Source organism: Corvus moneduloides, chromosome Z (genome assembly GCF_009650955.1).
Source record: "Corvus moneduloides isolate bCorMon1 chromosome Z, bCorMon1.pri, whole genome shotgun sequence".
Classification (NCBI taxonomy): domain Eukaryota; kingdom Metazoa; phylum Chordata; class Aves; order Passeriformes; family Corvidae; genus Corvus; species Corvus moneduloides.
In genome coordinates this window covers 22400884-22424581 of record NC_045511.1, presented here as the reverse complement: position 1 = coordinate 22424581, position 23698 = coordinate 22400884, and the positions used below count along the sequence as shown (strand labels likewise).

Below are 23698 nucleotides of genomic sequence, written 5' to 3'. Positions count from 1 at the left end.
GAGCTGATGACCCTGCCATAGCTCTCTCATGTGCTGGAAGGACTTGATTTTCCTATTATTTAGTGTTTGATATGGTGTATTTTTCCGATTGGGAAAGGAAAACAGAAAACCTCTACCTGGAGCAGTATATTGTGAGGGATGGCTCCAAGGAGGAAAAGCAAGAGCAACTAGGAGGCTAGAAATCTGTAAATTAAAAAGGAGTAAGGGACATTCTTCATACACCCTTTCCACTTTGCTTTTAATTCCCTTGCCTGGTAAAGCTTAGAGCAAAAGTTGAATCAGTTTATAATGACAGTGTGCAACAGTTTAGGATATATCCTCCCTAATATCTTTGCCACAGTGGAAAAAAAAAAAAAAAAAAACAACTTATTGTGATTATTGCCCCTCTTATTAAACAAATATTTTGTCTGTGATTCCAGCGGAGGTGAAATCGCAGCATTGTTCTTGTTTGCAGCTGCTTCCATGCACTGCAAGGACCCACAAACACTACTAGTTATGGCTTTTGTTGCCGCATCAGGGAAGAGCTGTCCTCATCAATTAAGCAACTTTTGAACCTCTGAAACCTTCCAAGTGAATCTGACACTGGTTCAAATTCTCAAGTGCAGCAAAAGAGAAGTTCTGATTTGGGTGATCCATATATGTGAAAGGGGAACCATGATAACAACACGAAATGCAGATCTAAATGCAGACACAGTATTTAATTTTAACTGTTCATGAAAAGGAGCAGAAAGCTGGTGCAGAAATGCCTTCAAGGGTGACTTTCACTGTTTAATGTCTCAACACACTGAATTACATTTGGAAGTCGTATGCATTGAAGAATACTTTGGCAGACTCTGAGCCCAGACAACTGTGGTTTTACTGTGCTTGAGCCCTAGGTTTATCTTCCTTCTTCACCCAGGTCCAATACCTTTCTCTCTCACTGCCAGTAGCCCTTTTCTTGCTGCTGTTTGCTCTTGTGAATATTATTTATTATCGATGGAAACTAAAATTGCAGTTTAGAAAATGCTTTACCAAGAGTAATTTGTTCCCAGCAAGACCTTTTAGCTACATGGTAACATGAAAGCATCAAAATGCCAGGAGAACATTATAAAAATAAACTGCCCTGGTGCTAAAATAAGCTTTAATTGATTGAGAATTGCACTGAGCCTGACAATCTGAAACATTTATTATTATTTTTCTTTCAAGCTTCAGCTGCATGTGATTTAGAGTGACTGAATTATAGTTCCCACATACCTTCCTACCCACAGTGCGTGAAAGAAAACCCACACACAAATTTCTTAGCTCCAGAGGAGCTGCTGGATACACCTGGAAGAAAATAAAAAAGCTGATTGAAAGTGAAGTTTAAATAAAGGTGATGCTGATGGGAATGTTCGGGGAAAAAAAACCAAACCCTATTCTGGCTGAATGCCATGCTGTGCTTCCCTCTCCTCATCCCCACTCTTCTGGGGATGTCTCTCCCTGTCAAAGGCATTTCCTTAATATCTGCTTGCAGAGCACTGGATCCTGTAGGACATATGGTGTTGGATGTTAATATTGGCTGTGGATAAACTACCACTCTGTCTTCCCCATTTTAGGTTATTAGAGAAAAAAATCACCTCCAACTGACTGTACTCAGCTATTTACATGAATGCATGTTGCAGGGTCTCCAGCAAGAGGTCAACACCACCACCAAAGACCGTGCACAAAAGTGGAAAATTTTCTGACTGATGGATTGACTGATGGTTCTGTTCTAGAGAGAAATATGTGGAATACAGCACTGGAATTAGTTGAAATATATCTAACATCAGTGGGGTCATCATAAATCATAGAATCACAACTTGGGTTGGAAAGGACCTTAAAGACCATCTTGTTTCAACCCCTGCCATGTGCAGGGGCACCTTCAACTAGACCAGGCTGAGTTTAAGATCTCACTGTAAATCTCTACTTGAATCATAGCCCTGGACAAGTCATTTGCAGTCGAGCCAAACAAGGATTTTCATTTAACTCCCAACATTACGAGAGGAGGAAGATGCTCAAACACCCTTTTGGCTGTGGCTGTCCATCTCCCTGCCCATGCCAGCACTGCCTGTAATGGTGCTGTAAAAGGCCAAGCTTCTGGCAGAGGCCAGGGGTGATCCAGGCCCTGCCTATGGATGGAGTTTCTCCATCTGTGTGGGTGGCACTACCCTTGAGACTCTCAAAGTTGTTTGGCAGCAAAATGGACCATGGTTGTCTGGGTTTAGCACTGGTTTGCAAGCTGAGCTGTTTGCATGCTACCAAACACAGCTTCCAAATTGCAATTCCTGCTGTCTGCCAGAGGGAGTAATAAATCCCTCTCTCACCTTTCCTTCTTGCCTGCATAAATTATAAATGCCCATGGCAGGAGCTGACTCAGCTGATGCCTCGTTGCAGTGTCTGACTGTTCCGGGAATGGTCTTTGTTTGTTACCCTAACACAGGAAAGCATGACCCAGGCATTCATGGCAGATCACACATCCAAAGGAGGGAATTTGAAAAGGCCACCAGTTTTATTAATAGCCACCTCTGTGGCCACTTGCAGGTCGGACCAAAGACTGGGCAGGGCTTAAAGGCTGAATCCACGCTTCCCCAGGAGGGGTAGAAAGATGTGCCTGGTCACAGTGCCATAGGGATAGAGGTGTCTGTCTTCCAGGTTCGTTGTCCAGGTTCCAGTGGACATTTCTACAGTGCCAGAAGAGCAAATTTCAATATGCTCCATGAAGAACAGGGATTGTTGAAGACCACAGAAGCCACATGGATTTTTTTTTTTAAATTAATAGTTTTTGTCATGGACTGAACTAGTAGTGGACTAGCATGGATTATTTAAAAAAATCATGATATGTTTGAATACATATTGGCTTTGGCTAGAAGAGTAACTTGTGTGAACAGGTAGACTAGCAGTTAGCAGTGTGTGTAGCCAGCTTTGTAATCAGTGCTGTTGGAGGGCATAATGAGGAATGGCTCGATGTCCTGTCTGCTTGAAAGGTCGTATGAACTGAAGCCAATGGTTAATTCAAAAGGAATATACTTCATTCCTTTGAACACAAAATCACTGCAGAACTGAGATTAAAAGTTACCCTTGTAGCTTTTCCTGAATAGTTTTCTATAATAGGTCTCTTTTACACCTTGATTATAAGAATAGCGTAAAAATTTCAAAGTTTTAATTAGCTGATAGTTCTGAGGAAAAGTTTCCTTTTCACATTTGCATCAATTTTGATTAATGCTTCTCACTGACAGAGAAAAACATATTCCAAAATCTGATACACTGTCTCTGTGAATTAATCTAACTTTATATGCCATAGTATGTATTTTTAAAAGTATCTATTAATGTTTTCAGTTATGCTGAAAAAATGTATTGTTAAAATAGTGACATAATTATTAATTATGGTTTTCAGTGTTAGATAATGCGTGATCCTTATTCCGGTCATGGGAAATATTTGCTTATTGTGGTGTTAATATTGGAATATTTTCATCAAAGAGAAGTATCAATCTTTCAACACCCATTAAAGTGAGTACCACAGATTCCAGTGCTTTCCAGACTTTCACTGGAAGGTTTTAAATGTGGATTTAGTGAACTAGGTGGGAATTATGACTTGCTTGGGATAGAGCCAGGATCATGTTTCTTCTTTGAGACCAACAGTTGGCCATGGAAAACCTTTGACCCCTCTGTTGTTCTGCCAGCATCTCAGTCCCCTTGATTTGGTGCTAAACCCAGAGCTCCCATGCAGTGCTCCAAACTCAAACTCATATTTTTTACTGGTAATTCCTGTAAATGAATTTTGGTCCTTCTTCTTTTTCCCTGAAGAGAGTCTGGGCTTTCACTGTTCTCAGTTTCTTTCAGGGCTGTGAGCCTGAACAGGACCATAACAATCACACTTAACTTCCTGTATTTTCTAGGAATCTGGAAATGTCACTGGGAAAGCAGGGATGTCCCTAGCACTGAGTTTTGCAGTTTGCTATTCATTTTAGCAGGCTCTGCTATAAGGAACTGTCAACAGTAAATGTACAGCACTGCAGCCACGGCAGCCTCTGCATCAGAGCTTCCTGCCAGAAGACCTTATTCCTTTGAGGAAGACATTATTCCTTTTCCAACAGAGATGGTGTCAGCAGTGTAAAAAAGGGGTATTTTATGCACTGGATTATTTATATTTACATATGGGGCCCTATGTGACCCATAATTAGGAGTAAATTGGTTGTGGTTCAATAGATGATGTAATGCATATCCAGTTTACAGACCATATGTTCTGTTCAGGACATGTCCTCTCATTCAGGTGTCTCCACAGGTAGGAGCCTGGTGCCAATTAGCCACTGTCATCTCCACAAGGCTGAACCCAGCTCAGAAGAAAATAAATGCTCACATCTTAGCTGAATCCTTTCAGCTTCCTTCACTGTCTCAGTTTAAGACATATGGATTTGTGGCAATGATGGGGGACTAGACACTGTGTTAAGCATCAGATTATGCTAATAAATTCATGTTTTGTATCTGCAAAAGAATTAATATTGATAAGCATATGTTTATGAGTTTCATATTCAGCAGAACCTTCCAGCCATATACCTATGTGCCAGCTCTTTGCAAAATCAAGGATCTAGCAGTTTACACTAGCATTGTAGAAACTGTAAATAGACATGATTTAATTTTAATTGGGGAGGGGGGGGAATGAGGTGTAAAAAATGTTCTTCTCACACCTTTTACAGCCCATAGTATTCTGCAATGCTGGCTGTGAAGTTCTTTGGTCTGAACCACAGCCACGAAGATGAGAGTGGCTGAGCAGGCAGGAGGAGAAAGAATCCTGAAGGGGAATGTGAGGCATATCTTGTTTTACCCTGAACCTGTATGATACTGTGGATTTAACATGTTCGGTTATATGTTCCATGATTTAAACAACCAAGAGACAGATCTGCTTTCCCAGACACCAAATGCCCTTGCTTTCAGCTGAAATTAGAATGCGTGATCAGTCAAACACTGATTCAAATGATAGGTTCAGTGAAAGATACTTATAAAAATTCCCAATCAGACCTGCCTATCAAAAGTTAATTTTTTCTTGTTCATTTGCATTAAAAAATAAACTGCAGCTCAGTAGTAAGGGCTGTGTTTTGTCCTTCCAAGACAGAGAGTGAGGTGAGCTTATTCCCTCCACAAGAGAAGTAGAGTCTGACTCCTGCCAGGTTTTCTCCTCTTGCCAATTCATCTTTCCTCATGTAGAGCTTCAGTAACATGGTCTTGGCCTTTTTGTCCTTGATATTTAATATTAATTTATTCTAAAAAATAAATAAATCCAAATCTGATTCATTGGGCCTTAAGAGCAAATGATGAGCTCCCATTGGAGGGTGTCACTGTAAGGAATATGTTTGTGTTTGTGTTAGAGCACTCACAGAGTCTCGCTGCTCAGGGTGGAGGAGTTTCTTGTGACAGATTATCTCTGGTGATATTTAGCAAGCAGCTCACATGCAACAAATAAAGGCCAGACATGTGTAAGACTGACTGCTTCTGGCAGCTTCATATTAGGATCCATTTTGCCACATTTGCTTTAGACTTTGAAGTCTGTGCTCCACGAAATGATGCAGGAATACCCGTTCTGAGCTTGTGTCTATCCTGCTGGACATGTTATAAAAGCAGGTGGATGCAGCACTTGGGGACATGGACTAGTGGTGGACCTGTTGGTGCTGGGGGAATGGTTGGGCTCAATGGTCTTAGAGGGCTTTTCCAATCCTTCTCAGGCTCTCAGGAGGGGATCTGTTGATGTCTGTTGCTTGTTTAAGTGCAGGGTGTAAAATTATTTTTAAAAAAATATTTTTTTTTTCTCTGCAGAGGCCTGATGCTTTCAAGGAGGCCTGTAGTTTACAAGTGGAACTCTCAAAGGGCCCCGGGAATGAGTGCTGACACTGCTCATTCATCCCTTCTGCTGTACTCTAAGGCAGTTTCACTCACAATAAATGTTGCAGGCACTTGAGTATCCTGTGAAAATTTGTCAATAGACATCCTATTTATCTGTGCCTGCAAGGAGCTGGTCTGCTTCCAGTTCTGCAGTGGTGCTGCACTGGGCTGAGGGCAGCAAACAGATTTCTTTGGCATGTGACGTCAGGAATGATGCCTGTGCAAGATCTGGCACAGAAAACCTTTCCTGTTTTTTATAGATACCTTTGTACTTTGCTTTTCGTGTCTGCAGCTCTTCTGCTCAGGTCTCTCAGGTGCTGTATCTTCTGGCCAGTCCTGATATAGCAGAGAATGATGAGAGGACACAGAAAATCAAAGCCTGACAGGATACATGGGCTGTTTGCTGCAGGTCAGGCTGACCATCACTCCACGAGAAAGAACATCTGCTAGGCTCAGGAATTTGGTGCATTACAGCAGACATCTCTAGAAAAAAATTCCCTTTGAATGGAGTGGAGTAAAAGTAGAAATGTTGAAAGTGTTTTCACCAAAACCTAGGTGATACAAGAATCTGAAAAATCAGTGTCACACTGATAGAAAGTCACAGGAAGCCAAATTCTACTCTCTGATACTTTGCTGTTATTGTAAAATAACTCCCAGAGCAGCTGAGGCAAATTTCTCAGAGTTTTCAAAGCTATCAGTAGAAACCAAACAATTCAAAGCATCAAGTAAATTTTCACTCACATCTGAACTTATTAGCCTTGACTCATGTCCTGCATACAAATCTGCCTGTGTACTATCTTATGGGGTCTCAGCCTGGGAATTTTGATGGCCATACAGATTTTCCTTTTCCTGAGAGGATTTATGATTAGATCCATCTAAATGGTACAGTTCCTATAGGAAAATAGTCTCATTATGATGTGAGCTTACATGACCTGATCATTAAAAGAAACGTATTTGGCCCTAGAGCTGATGACTTTGACATAGGGAATCAAACTACTTTTAGCGTTTAACTTGCAGTCCCCTGGTATGTGTATTATTCCCAGTACAGTATAAATGCATCCCACTGAGTTATTTTTCTAACCTAAATAGTGGTTTTCTTTTCTTGGCTCTGGAGGACCCTGAACCACATGGTTCAAAGAGTGTTTCCCAGGAAGTATCAGTACGTCCTTGCCCTCTGCTTCTACTTTTCCCTGGATAATCTTTGATCTGACCCGGGGTCCCCACTCTATTTATATGCAAGGTGATAATGAAAGCATTCATCATGGTTCAGAAATAGGGGTGTGGGAGGCTGTGAGAGGCACTGGGGCAGGTCATATCAGGGGCTGAATCCCTCTACCTTCTCTGCAAAGTCAGGTGTGCCTAAAGTGCTGGTCTCCAGCCTGCGGGAGTTCAGGGTGACCAGCTTCCTACCTTAAACACTTGTGTGACTTTTGTTGCTTAAAATTAGGAAAGGCAAAGCCTGTTTTAGCCATTGTGTTTCTTGCCTAAATTTGTGTAGGTCATGCTGAGGACTAGCCTTGTTTTCAAGCACTGTGTTGAAAGCGTTGCACAAGGTTACCTTTGGCCATTCTTCATGTGAAGCACCAGTTACAGCTGAAACGAAGTCCATGAACACTCCCCGTTTGCTGCTCCACACAGCTGGGCTGCTGGCACACTAGAACATTTTGCATACGCTGATTTAACTGTTGGAAGATCTATTCACACAAAAATCTTCCTATTCTTTTAGACAAAGGATTTTTTCCCCCCTCATTTTGTTGTCAAGATCCTTTTCCCATCTGTTATTGGGGCAAGACAACCTCCTAGTATGGATGTTTCATTGGATGTTCCAAGCTTTCACTGGAACTTGTTTTATGGTCAGGGCAGATTTTACTCGCAGTGAAATCGGCGACAAAACTCCCCATGAGCTGAATTGAGCCTCTCCTGACAATGGGGGATTTTTAGAGGAGTTACGATGGCTGTGAACAAGATCTTGTTGCTCTGCCCTTTCAAAAGAGAGCTGTGTCTAGTGGAGGAACAATCAGAATATTTGTCTCTTTAAATGAATGGTTCTTAGAGCTTGCACTGAGAGGCAGGCTCCCTCTCTGCGGCTGTGAGGCTACTCGGAGCCTCCAATAAATCAGCATGCAGGCATTGAGAGCTCTGTCCTTGAAGGGATGCACAGTGACCTTGCTTATGCTTACTCTGGAGGAATAGGGGAAACAGAGGAGCCCAAATAGTGAGCGGTGTGTGACTGAAGGCTCTGCATTCTGCATGCAAATACCACAGCACCGGAGCCACGGCACGGACGGCGCGCTGCTACACAGAATGCAGCTTTCCTGCTAGCCTGACCAGCCTGACTGCTGCCACTGCTGCTGTGTTTCTTTTCATTTTTTTTTTTTCCTGCAGGGTTCTGAATGAAATCCTCATGATTGTTACATGCTTGTTCAATAATAGCATGCCCCAGTCACGTCTCCTTGCGAGAACATTTCGCTGGAATCACTGAGCAGAAGCAGAGAAGAGCTGACGACTATGTGCTTCCAACGCAGGTTACCGGAGCCCCGTGTTTGCCATTGGCTGCAGTTTTCTGGTTTGTGAGCAGCTTCCCCCATCTGGAATATGAAAATGGGATTGAAGTAGATAATTGCTAGCAGCGGGTTTTCAAGAGAGGCTTAGAGGGAACAGAATGCCTCTCACACAGCACAGGCTGCCTGCGCTGAGAGAGCTCTGAGAGATGATTTTAGATGTTACCCATGTCTAAATCTCCTGGAAACTTTACCATGGAAGCAAGCCATTGCGCACAGTCCTGGAGCTAACATCCAAAAGGGGCAAGGAAGGGGCAGCAGGGCCAAACAATGGGATACCTTGTCCTTGGATTGCTCACAGAAAAGCCAGCAGGCATTCCCCTCTGCTCCCCAGCAGAAAGGGCATGAAGGTGGCGATGAACTGAATTTTACCCAGTGAAGCTTCAGTGGCTTTTAAGAACGATGGGATACACTGACCCTTCGTCAAGCCGTGATTTGCTGGGAAACAGAACTTTGTTCTTCATCTTCATCTGCGCCTTTGCTGTGGTCACCTTGCTGCAGCAGATCCTCTACGGGAGAAACTATCTCAAGAGGTAAGGGGGGATTGGAGGGAATAGGAAAAGTTGTCTGATTGGACTGAGGGGAGATGGGGCTCCAGGCAAAGCATTGTAACAGTTCAGACCACTTCTCAGTGTTCAGCTAATGACAATAATATCTTGTAAGTCTGGGAAGGTGCATCCAGCATCTGTAATATCTGTTGGATTACGAATGCAGGAGAAGGTTAGGCAGAATGTTTTGTGAGTTTCCTGGATTATGTTTTAATCCTCAACTGTCACAAAAATATAGGGTTTTATTCAACTTAAACAGACTTGTACCACCTGACTATTTGCCCCTGATCAAACCCTGCCTTACAGGCTTCCCACTCTGTGTAAGTTCAGGCTGAAATGGCTCAAGAGGTTGAATTAAGGTAGCACGTTCATTGCTGAAAATTCAATGCCTTTAGAAACAAACATGCAAACGCAGTTCCTAAAATCAATATTGGTGGTCCGAATAACCAAGAGAGCCCTTCATGTTTTCACTGCTGTGTTCTTATGAATTGCTGCTGAGACTGCTTCACTGTAGAACACATCAGTCTTTGACCTGAAAATGCTCTTTTCACAGCAAACACTGGTGAGGATCTATAAGTGTTTAACCTAGACCCATCCAGAGTTTATTTTACTTAAACCTAGTTTGAGAAGTTACAGCTTGCATGATTTTATGAAGAGGAGTGTTTTCCTTACATGCTTTGAGGTAAGTGTTTCAGCTGTGTAGGCAGCTGCTGTGGAATTTTTTACTGGAGTTCAGCTGCATTCTGCCAGGAAAGATCAATGGTTTGGTTCTTGCCTTGCCTGCAACTCATGTAGTTGTTTGCCTGGTGCCAAGAGCAAGCAAAATACTGGCAAATCAGCAAACGTTTCTCTCTGGGAGGGAAAAGCAAGCATGATGTTAATATGTATAGACAGGGGTGTTGTTTAGCCACAGAGCAATCTGTGAGACTTGTGTAGCACAAGGCCTTGTCTGGGGGACTCTGTTTGACTTTTGGGCACCCCAGCTCCAGAAAGATGTGACTTCCTCAGCTGGAAGGAGTAAGGGTGAGCAGAGGTGTAGAAAACATGGGGTTTTTTGGCTTGGAGATAATTGAGGGGAAAAAGGATAACTGACTTGAAATACCCAAATTAAATCTTACCTGAAGAAAGCAAGAAATACATCTCTGTAAAAACTCACAAGGTGTTAAAATGTTGTAGCAGGAAAGACTTGGATTTAACCACAACGGGTAACTTCTAAAGAAAATGGTTCCCTGAGGAGGTATAAAATCTCCATATTTGGAGGGCTTCAGGAACCTGGTGAGTAGACCAGGGTAGTACTAAGCTTCCTCGGTGTTAAGAATATGACTTCATGGCCATGTCGAGATCTCATCTTGCCTTATTTCTCAGTTTTTCCCCTTTGTCCTGGAGGCCTGGCAGCCCTACCCATCCTTGCCTTTCCAACTCAAAATGACTGGAACATGATTAGAGAGAGGAAAAATAAATCCCAAGTACAAACTGAAATGAAAAATGGCAGAGTAAAGATAAAATGATGAGAAGATGCAAACAAAAACTCTTCCACTGAGTGATCTCTGCCTCTGTCCTGCCTCATGTCCTGGGAGCCTCTCCTGTCTTCATCAGGGAATGAAAAAAGGCTGATGATGTCCAATTCCCAGGACGGCAAGGAGAAAGTCTGTTTCTGAACCCTCTGCCATCAAAGAATCTCAAGTAGGGAGATGAGCAAGTATTTTGTCACTTGGACTGGAAAACACTTTTTTTTTTTTTTTAATTCCAGGTTCCAATTATTTGTTTCTTTTCCTTTTTTTTTTTTTAATTAATCATGTGAAAAGAGTCTCATAGAGGCCTTTCCCAACTCAGTGCAGGGAAAATAAAAAGCACCTCAGCTCCTTTCTGCTGGGAATTGGCAGTTCCCATCCTCCATGGAAATAAAAATGCAGGATGTGGCAGTCTTGGGCTGTAAGTTTTTGGTGACAGAAAGGTGATTTGAGCAGCGGCCTGCATTTTTACCATAATATTATGATGAAGGTACTTTTTTTCCAGCTTTCCTTTCCCTCCCTCCCTCTTAATGCCCTGCAGTACCTTGTGGTGAGCATTCCAGGGCAGTCTGATTGCCAGTGAGCTCCATGCAGGGGCAGCTGTAACCTTTAATTACACTTGGATTTCACAAACCTCCGGTCTTAAGCCCCCTGCTAGAAGCTGATTCTGGCTACGAGGCTCCTTGGACATGTTATAACTTGTACCTGGTGGCTTTGGAGAGGCTCCTTAGAGAGGGGAAGTGGGATATTTATAGCCTTGGTGCCACTTGCCAAGCTGTAGCTTGGGGATGCTGCCTGAACCCGCAGCCACTTACTCGTTCAGATTCCATGTGCTGCTTGTTTGATGACAGCCTTTGCCTGCATCCCAACACCTGCAACAATAGCAGGCCCCATGGCCTCTTCCCAAGGCAGCAGGAAGAAATTCCCATGTGTGTTTGGAGAAACCTGAAAATTGCCCTAAAGTACTATTTCAGTAAATGTACAGTGCTTTTAAGTCTAAATATAACACCAGGGTAGCTCTTTTCTCTGCAAGAAGATGGTGGATATGGGTAAAGGCCAGCAAGGCAGGGAAATGTGACCTAAAACAAATAGCTTGGGCACAATGCCAGCAACAGTATAGACTCAGGACTGGTCCCAAAAAGCAGAGTCGAGAAAGCTACTCTTTTCTGGGAGGAAGATGGAAAAGTTTGCTGCATGGCTGTAAGCTGTGCCATGCCACTTGCCCTTACAAGCGGGGAATGGGCTGGTTTGATGGCCATAAAATCCCACCTGAGGCTGTCCATGGAGGGTGCCATGGAGGCTTGGGGTCCTGCACTTGCCCACAGCCGTGTTCCCAGAGCATCTGTGGGGGTGGCAGGACTGTGGACAGGAAAGGACACTCCAGGAAATAAACTCTGCTCAGTGAAATTTGACAAGGCGCCCAGCCTCTGGTCAAAATCCTCTCTTTCCCATTATGAGATATTAATGGGCTCCTGGCATTGCTGGAAGAAGGGGACACAGTGCAGTGATTGAATTTCTAGGCATTCACACATTTTTCACCCACCGTGTAATGTTCTCCACTCCTTCCTTTGCAGTTTTATACCGTGTCATTGGAAAGCAGAATCGTGCCCACCTTTCTTTTTGCCCTTTTTCAGTTTTCTCCCAAGTGGGGTGGATGTGGGTGCTCTCACCCAGGCCAATGCCTCATCCCTGTAGTTGCAGCTGAAGTCCTAACAGGAGAGTCAAACTGCGAGCTGGAGAAATGACATCGGGAAGCTCTGGTCTCTGTAGCTTCTGATCCCAAGTAAAAAGGATGATGAAATGAGATATAGTTAAGCGACTTTAATACGGATCTCTGGGGTAATTATTTTTATTTTAGGATTAATGTGATGATTAAAAATCCACTGCATTGATCTGCTAAAGTAGGTTAAATGCTGTGGACTTCTGCTTAAATCCAGAGCTGCCACTTGCTTTTGTATTGACTCATTTTCCAATGCTCGCCTTTCAGCTGAATTTTCTTTTGAATCAGATGTTCATATGAGGGCTGGCCTTTTTTTGTCAGCTCTTGTTTGGCCAGCAGGGAATAATCCTGGATTACATCAGGAAACTGCCACTACGGTAAAAAAATGTTGAAATCTGTCTTCATCTCCCAACCTGTAGCATGGGAGAGATCAATAGGACAGTCCTTCCCTTTGGCAAGGGAAAAATATCAGAGCAATACTTTGCTATAAACCAATATTCTGGCAGGAAATTCACTAAATTCTGGGTGTTCTAACAGACTGACTTCTGCACAGGGAGAGTGTCAGCTGAAAAAGGGAATCTGCACCTTTAAAACTTCTTTCTTTTTTTTCAGCTGAGTGAGGAGAGCACATTTCCAAATCTATTAAAGACTCTAAGCAAATATTACCCCAGGGCCTGCCAGGGGGCAAATAAAAGATCTCAAAGAATCACACAGCAAGAGTCAGCAAACCTTCCCATGCAGGGAGCCTGCATTATTTGAAAGCTTTACACCTTCTAAATGAGAATAAAACATCACTCTTATGTATGTGTGCCCTCTAATAACAGACTCTCATGACTTGAGGTAAACCCACAATTTTTGGATATCTGAGGCAGCTTTTATTCAACAGTTGCAAATCTATTCCCGGGCATCTTTTCCTCTTTCCGTACCATGTAAGATAATTTGTGATCACTTTCTGTACTGCATGGACAAATAAGGAATAAACCCAGAGAAAATAAACCTGAACAACATGTTTGAGAGAGGATTTAGTCTGTACTTTAGACATGTCATACTTACAGCAGGGACAGCAGGAATTGCAATGGGGACATGGAGGCTACATGTGGCCTAAGTTGTATTTTGTCCTAAACTGGGTTTTTTGTCCTAACTACAGCCGGCTCAGGTCAGTTGAGAGCTCCTGCTCCATCCCTGTCATGTCTTCCTCCCGTCTGCTTATAACACCCTGTGAAAGTGTTAACCATAACTGAAGACCATCTATTCCTGTATTAAAAGTCTCTTTCCATTTAAATATCTTCCCCAAGAGGCGTAATCTGAAGGTCACCTAGTGAGTCATCTCTCTCTGGTCACACAGCTCTGTGCCTCCAGTCCTAATCAGAGGGAATTACTACCCCACAGAAATTACATGTATCCTGTGAGTCATCTTGATGAATCCCTGACAAGAAGCTGGGCAGGTCTGGGGTTTGTGTCTTGAGGTTTTCTTCAGAGAAGAGTGCTGGAAACTTCAGAACAAAGCAAAGCCTTCAAACTGTATAGAACAGCACAAAATGTGTCTTTACAGGATATGGACATCACCTTAAAGGGGCCAGATCCAGTCGAGAACAGCAGGAAATGATGAGACTCCATCTATGCTGTTCCTGCTACAGGGTATTCCCAAGAGCACTTCAAGGGGTGCATGTTGGGAATGGGATGGAGGGGGCAGAACCAACAAGGGGCTGATAGTTTAATTCAGTTGTCTCTAAAGTCATGGAATCACAGAATCACTGAATGGTTTGGGTGGGAAGGGACCTTAGAGCTCATCCCATTGCACCCCCTGTCATGGGCAAGGACACCTTCCACTGTCCCAGGCTGCTCCAAGCCCCATCCACCCTGGCCTTGGACACTGCCAGGGATGGGGCAGCCACAGCTGCTCTGGGTAACCTGTGCCACCACTCTCACATGGAAAAATTTCTTCCTAGCATCTACCCTAAATTTACCGTTTGTCAGTTTGAGACCACTGCCCCTTATCCTGTACCTCCAGGCCCTTGAAAATAGTCTCTCTCCATCTTTCTTGTTGGCTCCCTTCACGTGCTGAAGGGCCACAGTTACATCACCCTGAAGCTTCTCCCCTGCAGGCTGAACAAGCCCAGTACTCTCAGCTTTTCCCCACAGCAGAGCTACTCCATCTTTCTGATCGTCTTGGTGGCTTCCTCTGGACTGGCTCCAACACGTTGATGTTCCTCCATCCAGAGGCTGGATGCAGTCACCTCATCCCACTGGTCATCCCATTGCATTTTTCACTGCTGCTGTTTGTTGCTTTAAGCAATACTCCTGAATCCAAAAACCTTTCCTTCCTCTGCTTAAAAGTTTGGGGTTTTTTTAAATGATAATTTTAATTTGCTTTTAAAGGAGAGCATCAAGTGGCTGAAGTTTTAGTACCAGAGTGTGAGGATATGTTATTTCCTCTCTTGTGCTCCCTGGCAGTGCTCCCCATGGCCCTGATGCAGAAAACCAGCAGGGTCTGTATCCCTGCTCCCTCTTTGCTGTATTTCTAGCACTGTTTGGTTTCACCTCTGCTTTTGAGATGACAAAACCACCCGCTGGTCTGGTCTGTGCACTGCTAGTCCTTCTTCACTCTTCAGATGACAGTAAATTAAGGTAACGAGCATCCATTATTTCAGTGTTTTGCATGTGCAAATTGCATTGTCCCACACATGGGATGGTATGTTACACCATGGTCCTTCCTGACCTCAGATCATGAGAGATGTGTCACTGCAGGGTGGCCTTCAGACACTTGCCCCTTTTATTGTGGCTGTGGCCACCCAGCACCCCCCAGGACAGTGTCCAGAAGCCCACCCTGTGGTTGGTTTGAATCGTATTGGGCTGTAGGAGCTCTCCAGAAACTTTTTGCCCTGGAGCAGCAAATTATAGGTGTCCCACTTACCAGCCAAAAAGTGGCCATCATCCTCACTGACTAAATTAAATTTAGAGACAATTGAATCCTGATTCTAATTCACATAGTACCCAGTAACAGCTTCCTTCAGTCTAATTTCGTTGTGTGAAGATCCAGGCTTACTTCTGTCCATGCAAAAAACTCTTCTTGTGTATTTGGCTGAATATCTGGGTTAAATCCTCATTTTACACAGATCTGTTCCCTCAGTCTGACAGAGTAATGGTTGAGTATTGCCAACGCCCAGCATTCAACACCCTTTCATCCAAAGTGGTTTAACTGCTGTGACATTTCTTTTAGAGAAGAAATGCCATCAACTTGTTCTTTGGTGTTTTGGAAAGAATCACCTGCTTGGCCTTCATGTGTCTGGGCAGGTACAAAGTTCAGTCTTGCCTCCATTTGTAAAAAGCCAAACCCAGAGCTCAGCGTTCCCATTTTGGGTTGTGCTGCACCCACGTTCCCCACAGCCCCAGCTGTGGTGGATCACACCCTTGACCACTGACCTCTGTGGCCACTGATGATGACCTGGTAATGTGGTCTTTTATTTTTGACCCAGCTGGAGTTTCCTGATCTTTCTTACACTCACTGGATTTGGTTTGGACATAATCATTGTGCAAAGCTTTGTATTTTCTTACTTCCACTGTGCTTCGTTCTTACCCTTGATTGCTTTTTCATTTAATTTCTCGATTTTTAATTCAAGTGTATTCATTGCTCAGCAGTCCATGTCTCCCTCAGGCAAATCATGGACTTATCCTCTCATTTCTTCGAGGCATGCTTGCCCTCTGTTGCTTGCATCCATTTTGCTTTTCCATCAGCCCTGCAGATAGTCACTGTCCTTTCACATCCTTTTTTATTGAGTTGGGTTTATGCTTTACTTCTCAGGGTGAAAGCCTTAAAACAGCCTCTGGTTTTGCATTTTCCATCAGAACAAATACGGCCAAAGCTGGGCTTTTCACAGTCCTAACAGAACATCTTAGGCTGTAAATATTTTGGCGGGGTTGCATAAGTGGGAACAGAAGATTATACCATCCACTTCTGTGCATGGAGAGAGGGAATTTTGCCTGCTCCTGTGCCTGGCACTGGGTACACACTCATTGACAGCGAATGCGTTTTGCTCATGGTCTTCAGCATGAACCCTCAGGGCAGTGTAGGGACACTTGACCTGATGCTGAATATATTAGTACTGGAAACTTGAGATGCAATGCAATTATTTCAGCTGGATCTCTTGTAGTGTGGTGAGATTTGGTACCCACGCTGCATCAGGCATCTACCGTCTCAAATGTCAGAATTTGCTGGAATATTAAAACATTTGGGATTTCCTGTGAGTCTCCATGCTCAGGGCCTGGTTGTTTTTTTTCTTTTCTTGAAAATCACATGCCTCACTATATTTCATTCTGTTGTTGGTTTTATGCTGCCCCTCAGTATTACAAATAATGATATTTCAATTATGAATAACTATAATTAATTATAATTGTGAATAACTATTACCAATAGGATTGAGAAAGATTATCTATTAGTGCTTAGATGTTTATCTTCCAGGCACAAATGAGAAAAGATAAGATTGTAATGGTTTGGAAGGTATCCTTTGATGTTCTTGATGTCCTGGTCAACATTAAATCCATTTTGAGCCAACTATTTGAATGTATTTTATCTTTCCTGGGAAGTTATTTCAGACCCAAGTTTTTTCAGATATTGCTTGTGAATATGTGATGCAAGATTTAACCCAAATGTGAAATGTGCTACATGAAACAAAACCTTTTTTCTGTGTAATAATGGTTATGATCCAGAAGCTTCCCACCTATGTTTCCAATTTTGCTTTTTGCACTAGTCAAAATATACTCCTCCACCACTTTAATACTATTATTTCCCTCTAACATAAAGAGCCAAACTTGTCCCTGGTATAATTCTGTAAGGCCAAGAGTGTGGTGAAGCCAGACGTGTTCCTTTCCCACATCCTCCATCCATATTTTGGGTTTCATGGGGCCTGGGTTATCTAATTCCTTCTTTTTGCTGTGAATATACCATTCCTGCTCTTCCACATATTTTCATACATTTTCAAAACCTTTTAATAATCTTGTCCCTTTGAGATGGGAAGTGATCAGCTCAGTAATTACCCACTGTCAGTCAACTTGCAAAGCTGTAGGTCACTGAGACAAAGGTTGATCTCTATTAATGCAGTGAGCAGAGGTATGTATGTGCTTGTATCAGGACTTAAACTTGCATTTGGCTAATTTCTCTGGAGAAATAAGTATTTCTCCTAACTTGGCTGGTCAGATTCAATGTTGCTTCCACTGAAAAATATGAATTTTTTTATGGACTCACATAAGAAGTGGAGCATCCTGCCCAAGTACTTCAGTTGGCCCCAGGAATACTTTATATTTGTGCCCTGCCTGGCAGGATTATGCCCCTGGATCCTGGACTGAAAGAGGCCAGCACACACGTGGTGTTTTCATGGCATTACGTAGCACAGGTGAATTGGACCTGGACTGCTACAGGCAGATTTATATTTCTTTCTTTCTTTCCCCTGTGCTGCATCTTTTAACTTGTTGTGCCTTGTGCATTTATTTCAAAATGGATTGGGGTGTTTTAAAGTGATATTTAACTATTCAAGTAAGCATTTGCCTTGTTCCTGTCATCTGACTTCATTGTCCTCAGGGACTGAGTCTGACCCTTTTGTCAGGAAAGAGGTTTTGGATACAGGCTAGTCTGACTGGACACTGCTGGGCTGGGTTTGATCTCAGTGTCTCACTGTTGCCCAGCGGTAATTTTGTTCTTTTACTCCTTTTGGGCCCCTCTGATGTCTTTTCAAGTGTGGTGTAAATAAACTTGCTATTCCTGGCCTGTGCAAAATGAAGAGGGGTCCTTGTTTTTCTCCAGAACTCCTCTTACTGCTGTCTCTGCAGGCTGCTATATTTCTCTACACTTATGCAGCAGTCTGTCACACTGGACGTTCCTGATATTCCCCTCACCCAAGTTCCTCTCACTCCCTGATCCATTTCAGTGAGTGTTTCCAATCACTCTCATCTGCAGGTCACTCATGCATACTGTGGTTTTTTGTTTTATTTTCCGTACACCCTGTGGACACAGTGAGTCATAGTTTCCTTATTTCGCAGAAAGAAGGAACTGGATCTCTGGCAAGACTAAACATCTGACTTTCCAACACCTCTTGACATCCCTGTTAATAGGCTAGGGGCATCACTTACTGTTTTCAAAGAGAGCAGAGTGATCATTTAACACTAAAGTCTTCAATTCCTCCTCCTCAAGGGCACAAGAATTACAAAACAGGGAAACTAAGGTACAGTGGAAGTGGTTTTCCAGTGACCTTAGGAAGCCTTTACACAGCCTGGATTGTTGGCCATCAGGACAGGGACTAAATATGGCTTCAATATCTGAGTAGTGTGTAACAGGGAAGTGCAGCACCATGAGCAGGCCTGTGGAAATGGGATTATAAAATTACTAATGATATATATGGAATTAATGAATATACTATTTGCTTATTACTTCAACAGGAGCTGGAGTCACAAAACCTTGATTTCCTGTCACCTCCTAATGGCCTCTTTGCTAAGGCGAGTGCATATAGAGAAAAGATATGAGAACTGCTGGAAAGCAAGAGAAGAAGAGGTGAAGACAAATAATAGAAGGAGATCAGAAAGAAAATTAAATAATTTGCCTTGCTTTTGGGGACATTCATATCTTCTTTCCCTTCCTCTGCTTCTCCTTCCTTGCCCATCATTGTAGGTCAGCAAGCTGAGTCAGGTTTTGGCTTAACTTCACCATTATAAAATAACATTTGTTTCTGCCTGGTTTTGCTTGGGTTTGGATTTAGCCTACCTGTGGTAGATGACAAATGAGGCTAGTGGTAGCTGTCACCTTGAAAGATGAGTGGAAACAGCCTGCTGCCTGGGATTAAATGGGATGAACTGGTGGTGTTTGGGGAATAGGTTGTGACTGGAGTGGCAGGTGATGCCCCCACTGCCACTCAGTCCTTGTCACCCAGAGGTGCTGATCCCTGTGTCACTCAGCCACCTGCACCAAACTGCCCTTGTGCCTGGAAAGCACATGGATCCCTCCTGAATAAGTCCTGCTGCATACATGGTCGTGGCCCACTCTCTGGGTAGAGCCCAGACATTACCTCTGGCTGTGCTTGGAGCCTTTTGGGTCTTCATCATTTAGTAGCTCTCTTTTAAAGCCTTGCCATCTGGTCTGAAGTGAATTGTCACCTTTCCTTTCCTTTTCAGAAAGACAATAGGCACTGCTGAGGGGGGATCTCAGTGTGACAACAGCATGGATGCAAAGCTTCTCTCTGCAATTCATCCACTTGTTCATTCTTGCCTTGTAGTTCAAAAACCTCATAATTATCTGACATCCTCTTTAAATTAAAACCTTTGCTTGTGTAGGAGTTGTTTTTTGTTTGGATTGCAGCAACAGGCTTTTAGTCTTTGCTTCCTGCTGCTTTCTGACAGCCGATTTTGACAAGCCCTTCAGAGCCACTGCTGCTTTGTTAATTTTCTGGCTTTTCACCCCCTCCTGCTATTATTACTTTACGCTGATGTTTATTTGACCACACACTGATTCAACACTTACAGTTACCAATTAGGATCAAAATATTGCTTTGACATTTACCTGAAACTCAAGGTCTTTGTTGCTAAGACATCCAGCTTCATGGAGTTTCTCCAATGCAAGGCACAACATTGCTCATAATTTTATTTGTTAGGGGTAAGTCCTGTGATTAGTCCTGTGATTAATGGTATCCATAACTGACGTACATCTTCCTTGATGAGCAATTTGCTTACATTCATGGGCAAAACAAAACATCTCTGCACTGGGATCGTTTCTGGTTATTACACCTTTTATGAGTTCTTTCCTTGCTGTCATCAACATTACATGTTGGGGACACATACCAATTTTAGAAGTTATTATATTAGGGCAAATTGAGCAAATGGCAAAGTTCCACTATTGGCAATCACTGGTAGTGATTCCAGGCTTAAAATTAGCTTTTCTTTCTTCCTTTTTTTTCTTTTTTTCTTTTTTCTTTTTTTTTCTTTTTTCTTTTTTTTTTTTAACCGTTTGACGTGAACTATCTAAATTACTTTGTAGATCCTATGTCTAATTTCCTCAGCTTTCCTCACCTTCTTTTAATCTTTCCTTACCCTCTTTTCTACTCTGGTGCTTTTTCTGCTCCTTTTCTGCATTTCCTTCCTGTGTGTGCTACAAGTGCAATTACGATTCACAGGGCCTTAATTTGTTTACCTGTATAAATGCTGTTAGAACTGAGAGTGAACATGGCAGAATTTGACTGAAATAGCATGCCAAAGAAATACACTGATGAAGCAGTTCAAGTCTCTTTCCTGTTTTCTCAGGCTGTTTGCAGATTTAGCCAGACAATTTTTACGGATGCTTGCAACTTGAAACTGAGAGGATTAGAAAATTTTATATTTCAAAAATTAAATTCTCCCGACTCAAGGCTGATTGAAATCAATGGTAAAGCTCTCAGTAATCTTGTTAGAAACAGAATTAATTCAGTGGTTTTAAATGTCTCATCCTTGGTTTCTACTCAGTCCTAATGCTGCAAACCATTATTTATGGAAGTTGTTCTTACTGTGAGGAAGAGGTTTATTGTACCACTGCTGAAAAAATGCAGAGCAGCAGCTTGGTCTCAGCCTTGCAGACTCACAGTGAGACACACAGCCCTATAAGCTGCGCAATATTTCCTTGGTGGGGTGTTTTGGGTATTCATAAGTCTGTATTCTGTTAATCTCTGGAGAACCTGCTGGAAGAAGAGCCCTGTGTAGTCTGTCTGGTTCAGGGCTGGACACTTAGCTTTGATCTGACCCTAAGCTCAGCTCACAGCTCTGTTCTTTGTCCTTAATCACTGAGAAGTGTCATACCCACACCCTCGCTCACCCTCACTGGATATTTTTGTACCTCAATTAGATCTCCCACCCTGCCACTTCAAAGCTGGGTATATTAAGCTGGTCATCATAAGACATATCTGCCATTCCTCAGGGGTAGTCTTCCAGTCTCCCCTTGGATGTTGCCCAAAATGTGAATGTCCTTTAAACTCGGTGCCTCTGCTGCTGTGCATGCTCTTCTGCAAAAGCAGCTTGATGAAAGGGGGACACTAAAGAGTGATTTTACAATTTGTTTTGCTTGATGGACAGATTCACTCCCCTCCACCTTGGAGCATTTACTTAGATTTCCTTTCAGCTGTTACATGCGGAGTAAAGACATATGGAAAGGACTTTACTGAATGTTTTAATTCTTCGTTTAATCTGCCTGAATATAGGCTATGCTCTAGGAGAGTTCACCTCTCGAGGACACACCAACACCAGCCATTTATCTGGATTAATGCTCACAGTTCTCAAGCAAATATCTAAGCCCCAAATATAGAATTTAAATCCAATTAAAAAGCACAATTCCAGCTTGATTTTCCCACACTTCTACCCTCTCTTCCAATGTATCATTCAGTGATGCCTTTAGCAACTAAAAGATATTTTTAAGGCCATATACTTAAATGTCTTTTACAAAGATATATATTTGAAGAAACCATATTTCTGTATCAGTTACAGTGTGGCAAAAAGATGTGTTAGACTGTGGTATACGGGAGAGAACCACAGTGTTTATTTCAACAAGCCTCAGAGTGAAGGTGTCCAAGTAATTTTCTCATGTTTTCTTCACAAAAATATTCTACTCAGAATATTGAGCAGGTCAGCTGATTGAAAACTGCCAGAGAAATACACAAGTTATGGGACTGCCTGATAATCCAGAGCACTGCATTACCCTATAGCCATTATAGTGCAATGTAGAGACACTGATATGATTCACGGAATCCAAGAATGGCTTGGGTTGGAAGGGACCTTCAAACTCACCCAGTCCCACCCCCTGCCATAGGCAGGGACACCTTCCACTATCCCAGGCTGCTCCAAGCCCTGTCCAGCCTGGCCTTGGACACTGCCAGGGATCCAGGGGCAGCCCCAGCTTCTCTGGGCACCCTGTGCCAGGGCCTGCCCACCCTCACAGACAGCAATTCCTTCCCAATATCCCATCCATCCCTGCCCTCTGGCACTGGGAAGCCATTCCCTGTGTCCTGTCCCTCCATGCCTTGTCCCCAGTCCCTCTGCAGCTCTCCTGGAGCCCCTTTAGGCCCTGCCAGGGGCTCTGAGCTCTCCCTGGAGCCTTCTCTTGTGCAGCTGAACACCCGCAGCTGTCCCAGGCTGGCTGCAGAGCAGAGGGGCTCCAGCCCTGGAGCAGCTCCGTGGCCTCCTCTGGACTGGCTGCAGCAGCTCCAGGTCCTTGTGCTGTTGTTCCCCAGGGCTGGGGCAGCTCTGCAGGTGGGGTCTCACCTGAGCGGGGCAGAGGGGCAGAATCCCCCCTGCCCTGCTGCCCACGCTGGGGATCAGCCCAGGGCACGGGGGGTTCAGGGGCAGGGCAAGTCCAGCTCTCCCCCACAGCACCCCCAGGTCCTTCTCCCAGGGCTGCTCCAGCTGCTCATCCCTATCCTGGATTGATCCCGGGAGTCACCTCGACCCAGGTGCAGCTCCAGCACTTGACCTTGTTAAACCTCATGAGATTCCCATGGGCATATTTTAACACCCCATGTCGTTCCTTCTTAATTTCCTGTGCTAATAATTGCTGCTAGTTAGACTAGAGGATGGATGTGGCCAGAGAGATTCACCAGCCCTTGTAATAAGCCTGGTTACCAGCAAAACTATCGGGGTCCTGGATGCCCTTTCTTTTGGACAAAGCATGCTGGCAGATTGCTTCCTGGCTGTCCCCATAATGCCCAACTGAGAAGTTAACTCTCAGTATTGGCAACACCAAATGTTCACACGTCCGCTTGCCAGGCTTCTGAAATAATGAAATTGCATTAAAAAGGAGAAGTTTAAAAATAACAGTCGGCACGGTACTTTTTTGTTGACTTCTGAGATAAGGGAAGGGTTTTGACTCCAGCGTTTTTAATTTCTCCAGCGTTTTAAAATTTCTACTCTGCTATTGGTGTAGTTTCCAGAAGAAACTACATTGGGGTTGGAATGAATTTATGAAAGTTTGGAAAACAGGGACTTGTGATGACTGTGTTTATGCACTGGCTTAAAAAAAAAGTTGTCCTTCCAAACAGGCAAAAGAAGCACTATATTGTGACTTAGAGATGTCATCAGATGACACATCCTTTGCTAGCATGGCCAACAAATCAAAGGAAGGACCCAGCGCATTTAACAACTACTGTAGATGTAAAACTGAAGTTTGAAGCTTTTACTTCTTTGGCCCTGTGGTTTCGCATGACTCCAGCTTTTTGCTCTTGTGTTTTTGAGAATGAAATTTCTACCTCCTCACATATGCGTGTTGTTTACGAGCACAGATGATTACTGGCCTTCAAATTTGTAGGGGGAGCCTGGTATTGTTTTCATCCAAGGACTTGCAGAGTCTATGGGAAGTAAAAATTAATTGTTTACCCTAGTAAGGTGATGTCTTGTAGTTCTTGGTATCTTTTAATTGTTTTTGATGAATGTGTCATACTCACATTTGTATGTTAAGAAATAGGACATGAAAACTCATGCTGATAGTCTTAA

General features: G+C 43.3%; 1 protein-coding gene across 7 annotated transcripts in view; it reads left to right on the top strand.

Moving 5' to 3' along the window:
- ST8SIA5 (ST8 alpha-N-acetyl-neuraminide alpha-2,8-sialyltransferase 5) overlaps window positions 1-23698 on the top strand; it is a 68728-nt gene that overhangs the window by 13939 nt on the left and 31091 nt on the right. For 2 of the 7 annotated variants that reach the window (XM_032095974.1, XM_032095976.1), the window contains exon 2: window positions 8257-8965. The exons of 2 other annotated variants lie outside the window; for them this stretch is intronic. In XM_032095974.1, the coding sequence (XP_031951865.1) occupies window positions 8835-8965 (131 nt within the window). In that variant the 5' untranslated portion in view covers window positions 8257-8834. Of the gene's footprint in view, window positions 1-7252; window positions 8966-18640; window positions 18753-23698 lie in introns of those variants that run through there. 3 more of the 7 variants (XM_032095977.1, XM_032095973.1, XM_032095978.1) reach the window with 3 other exon arrangements.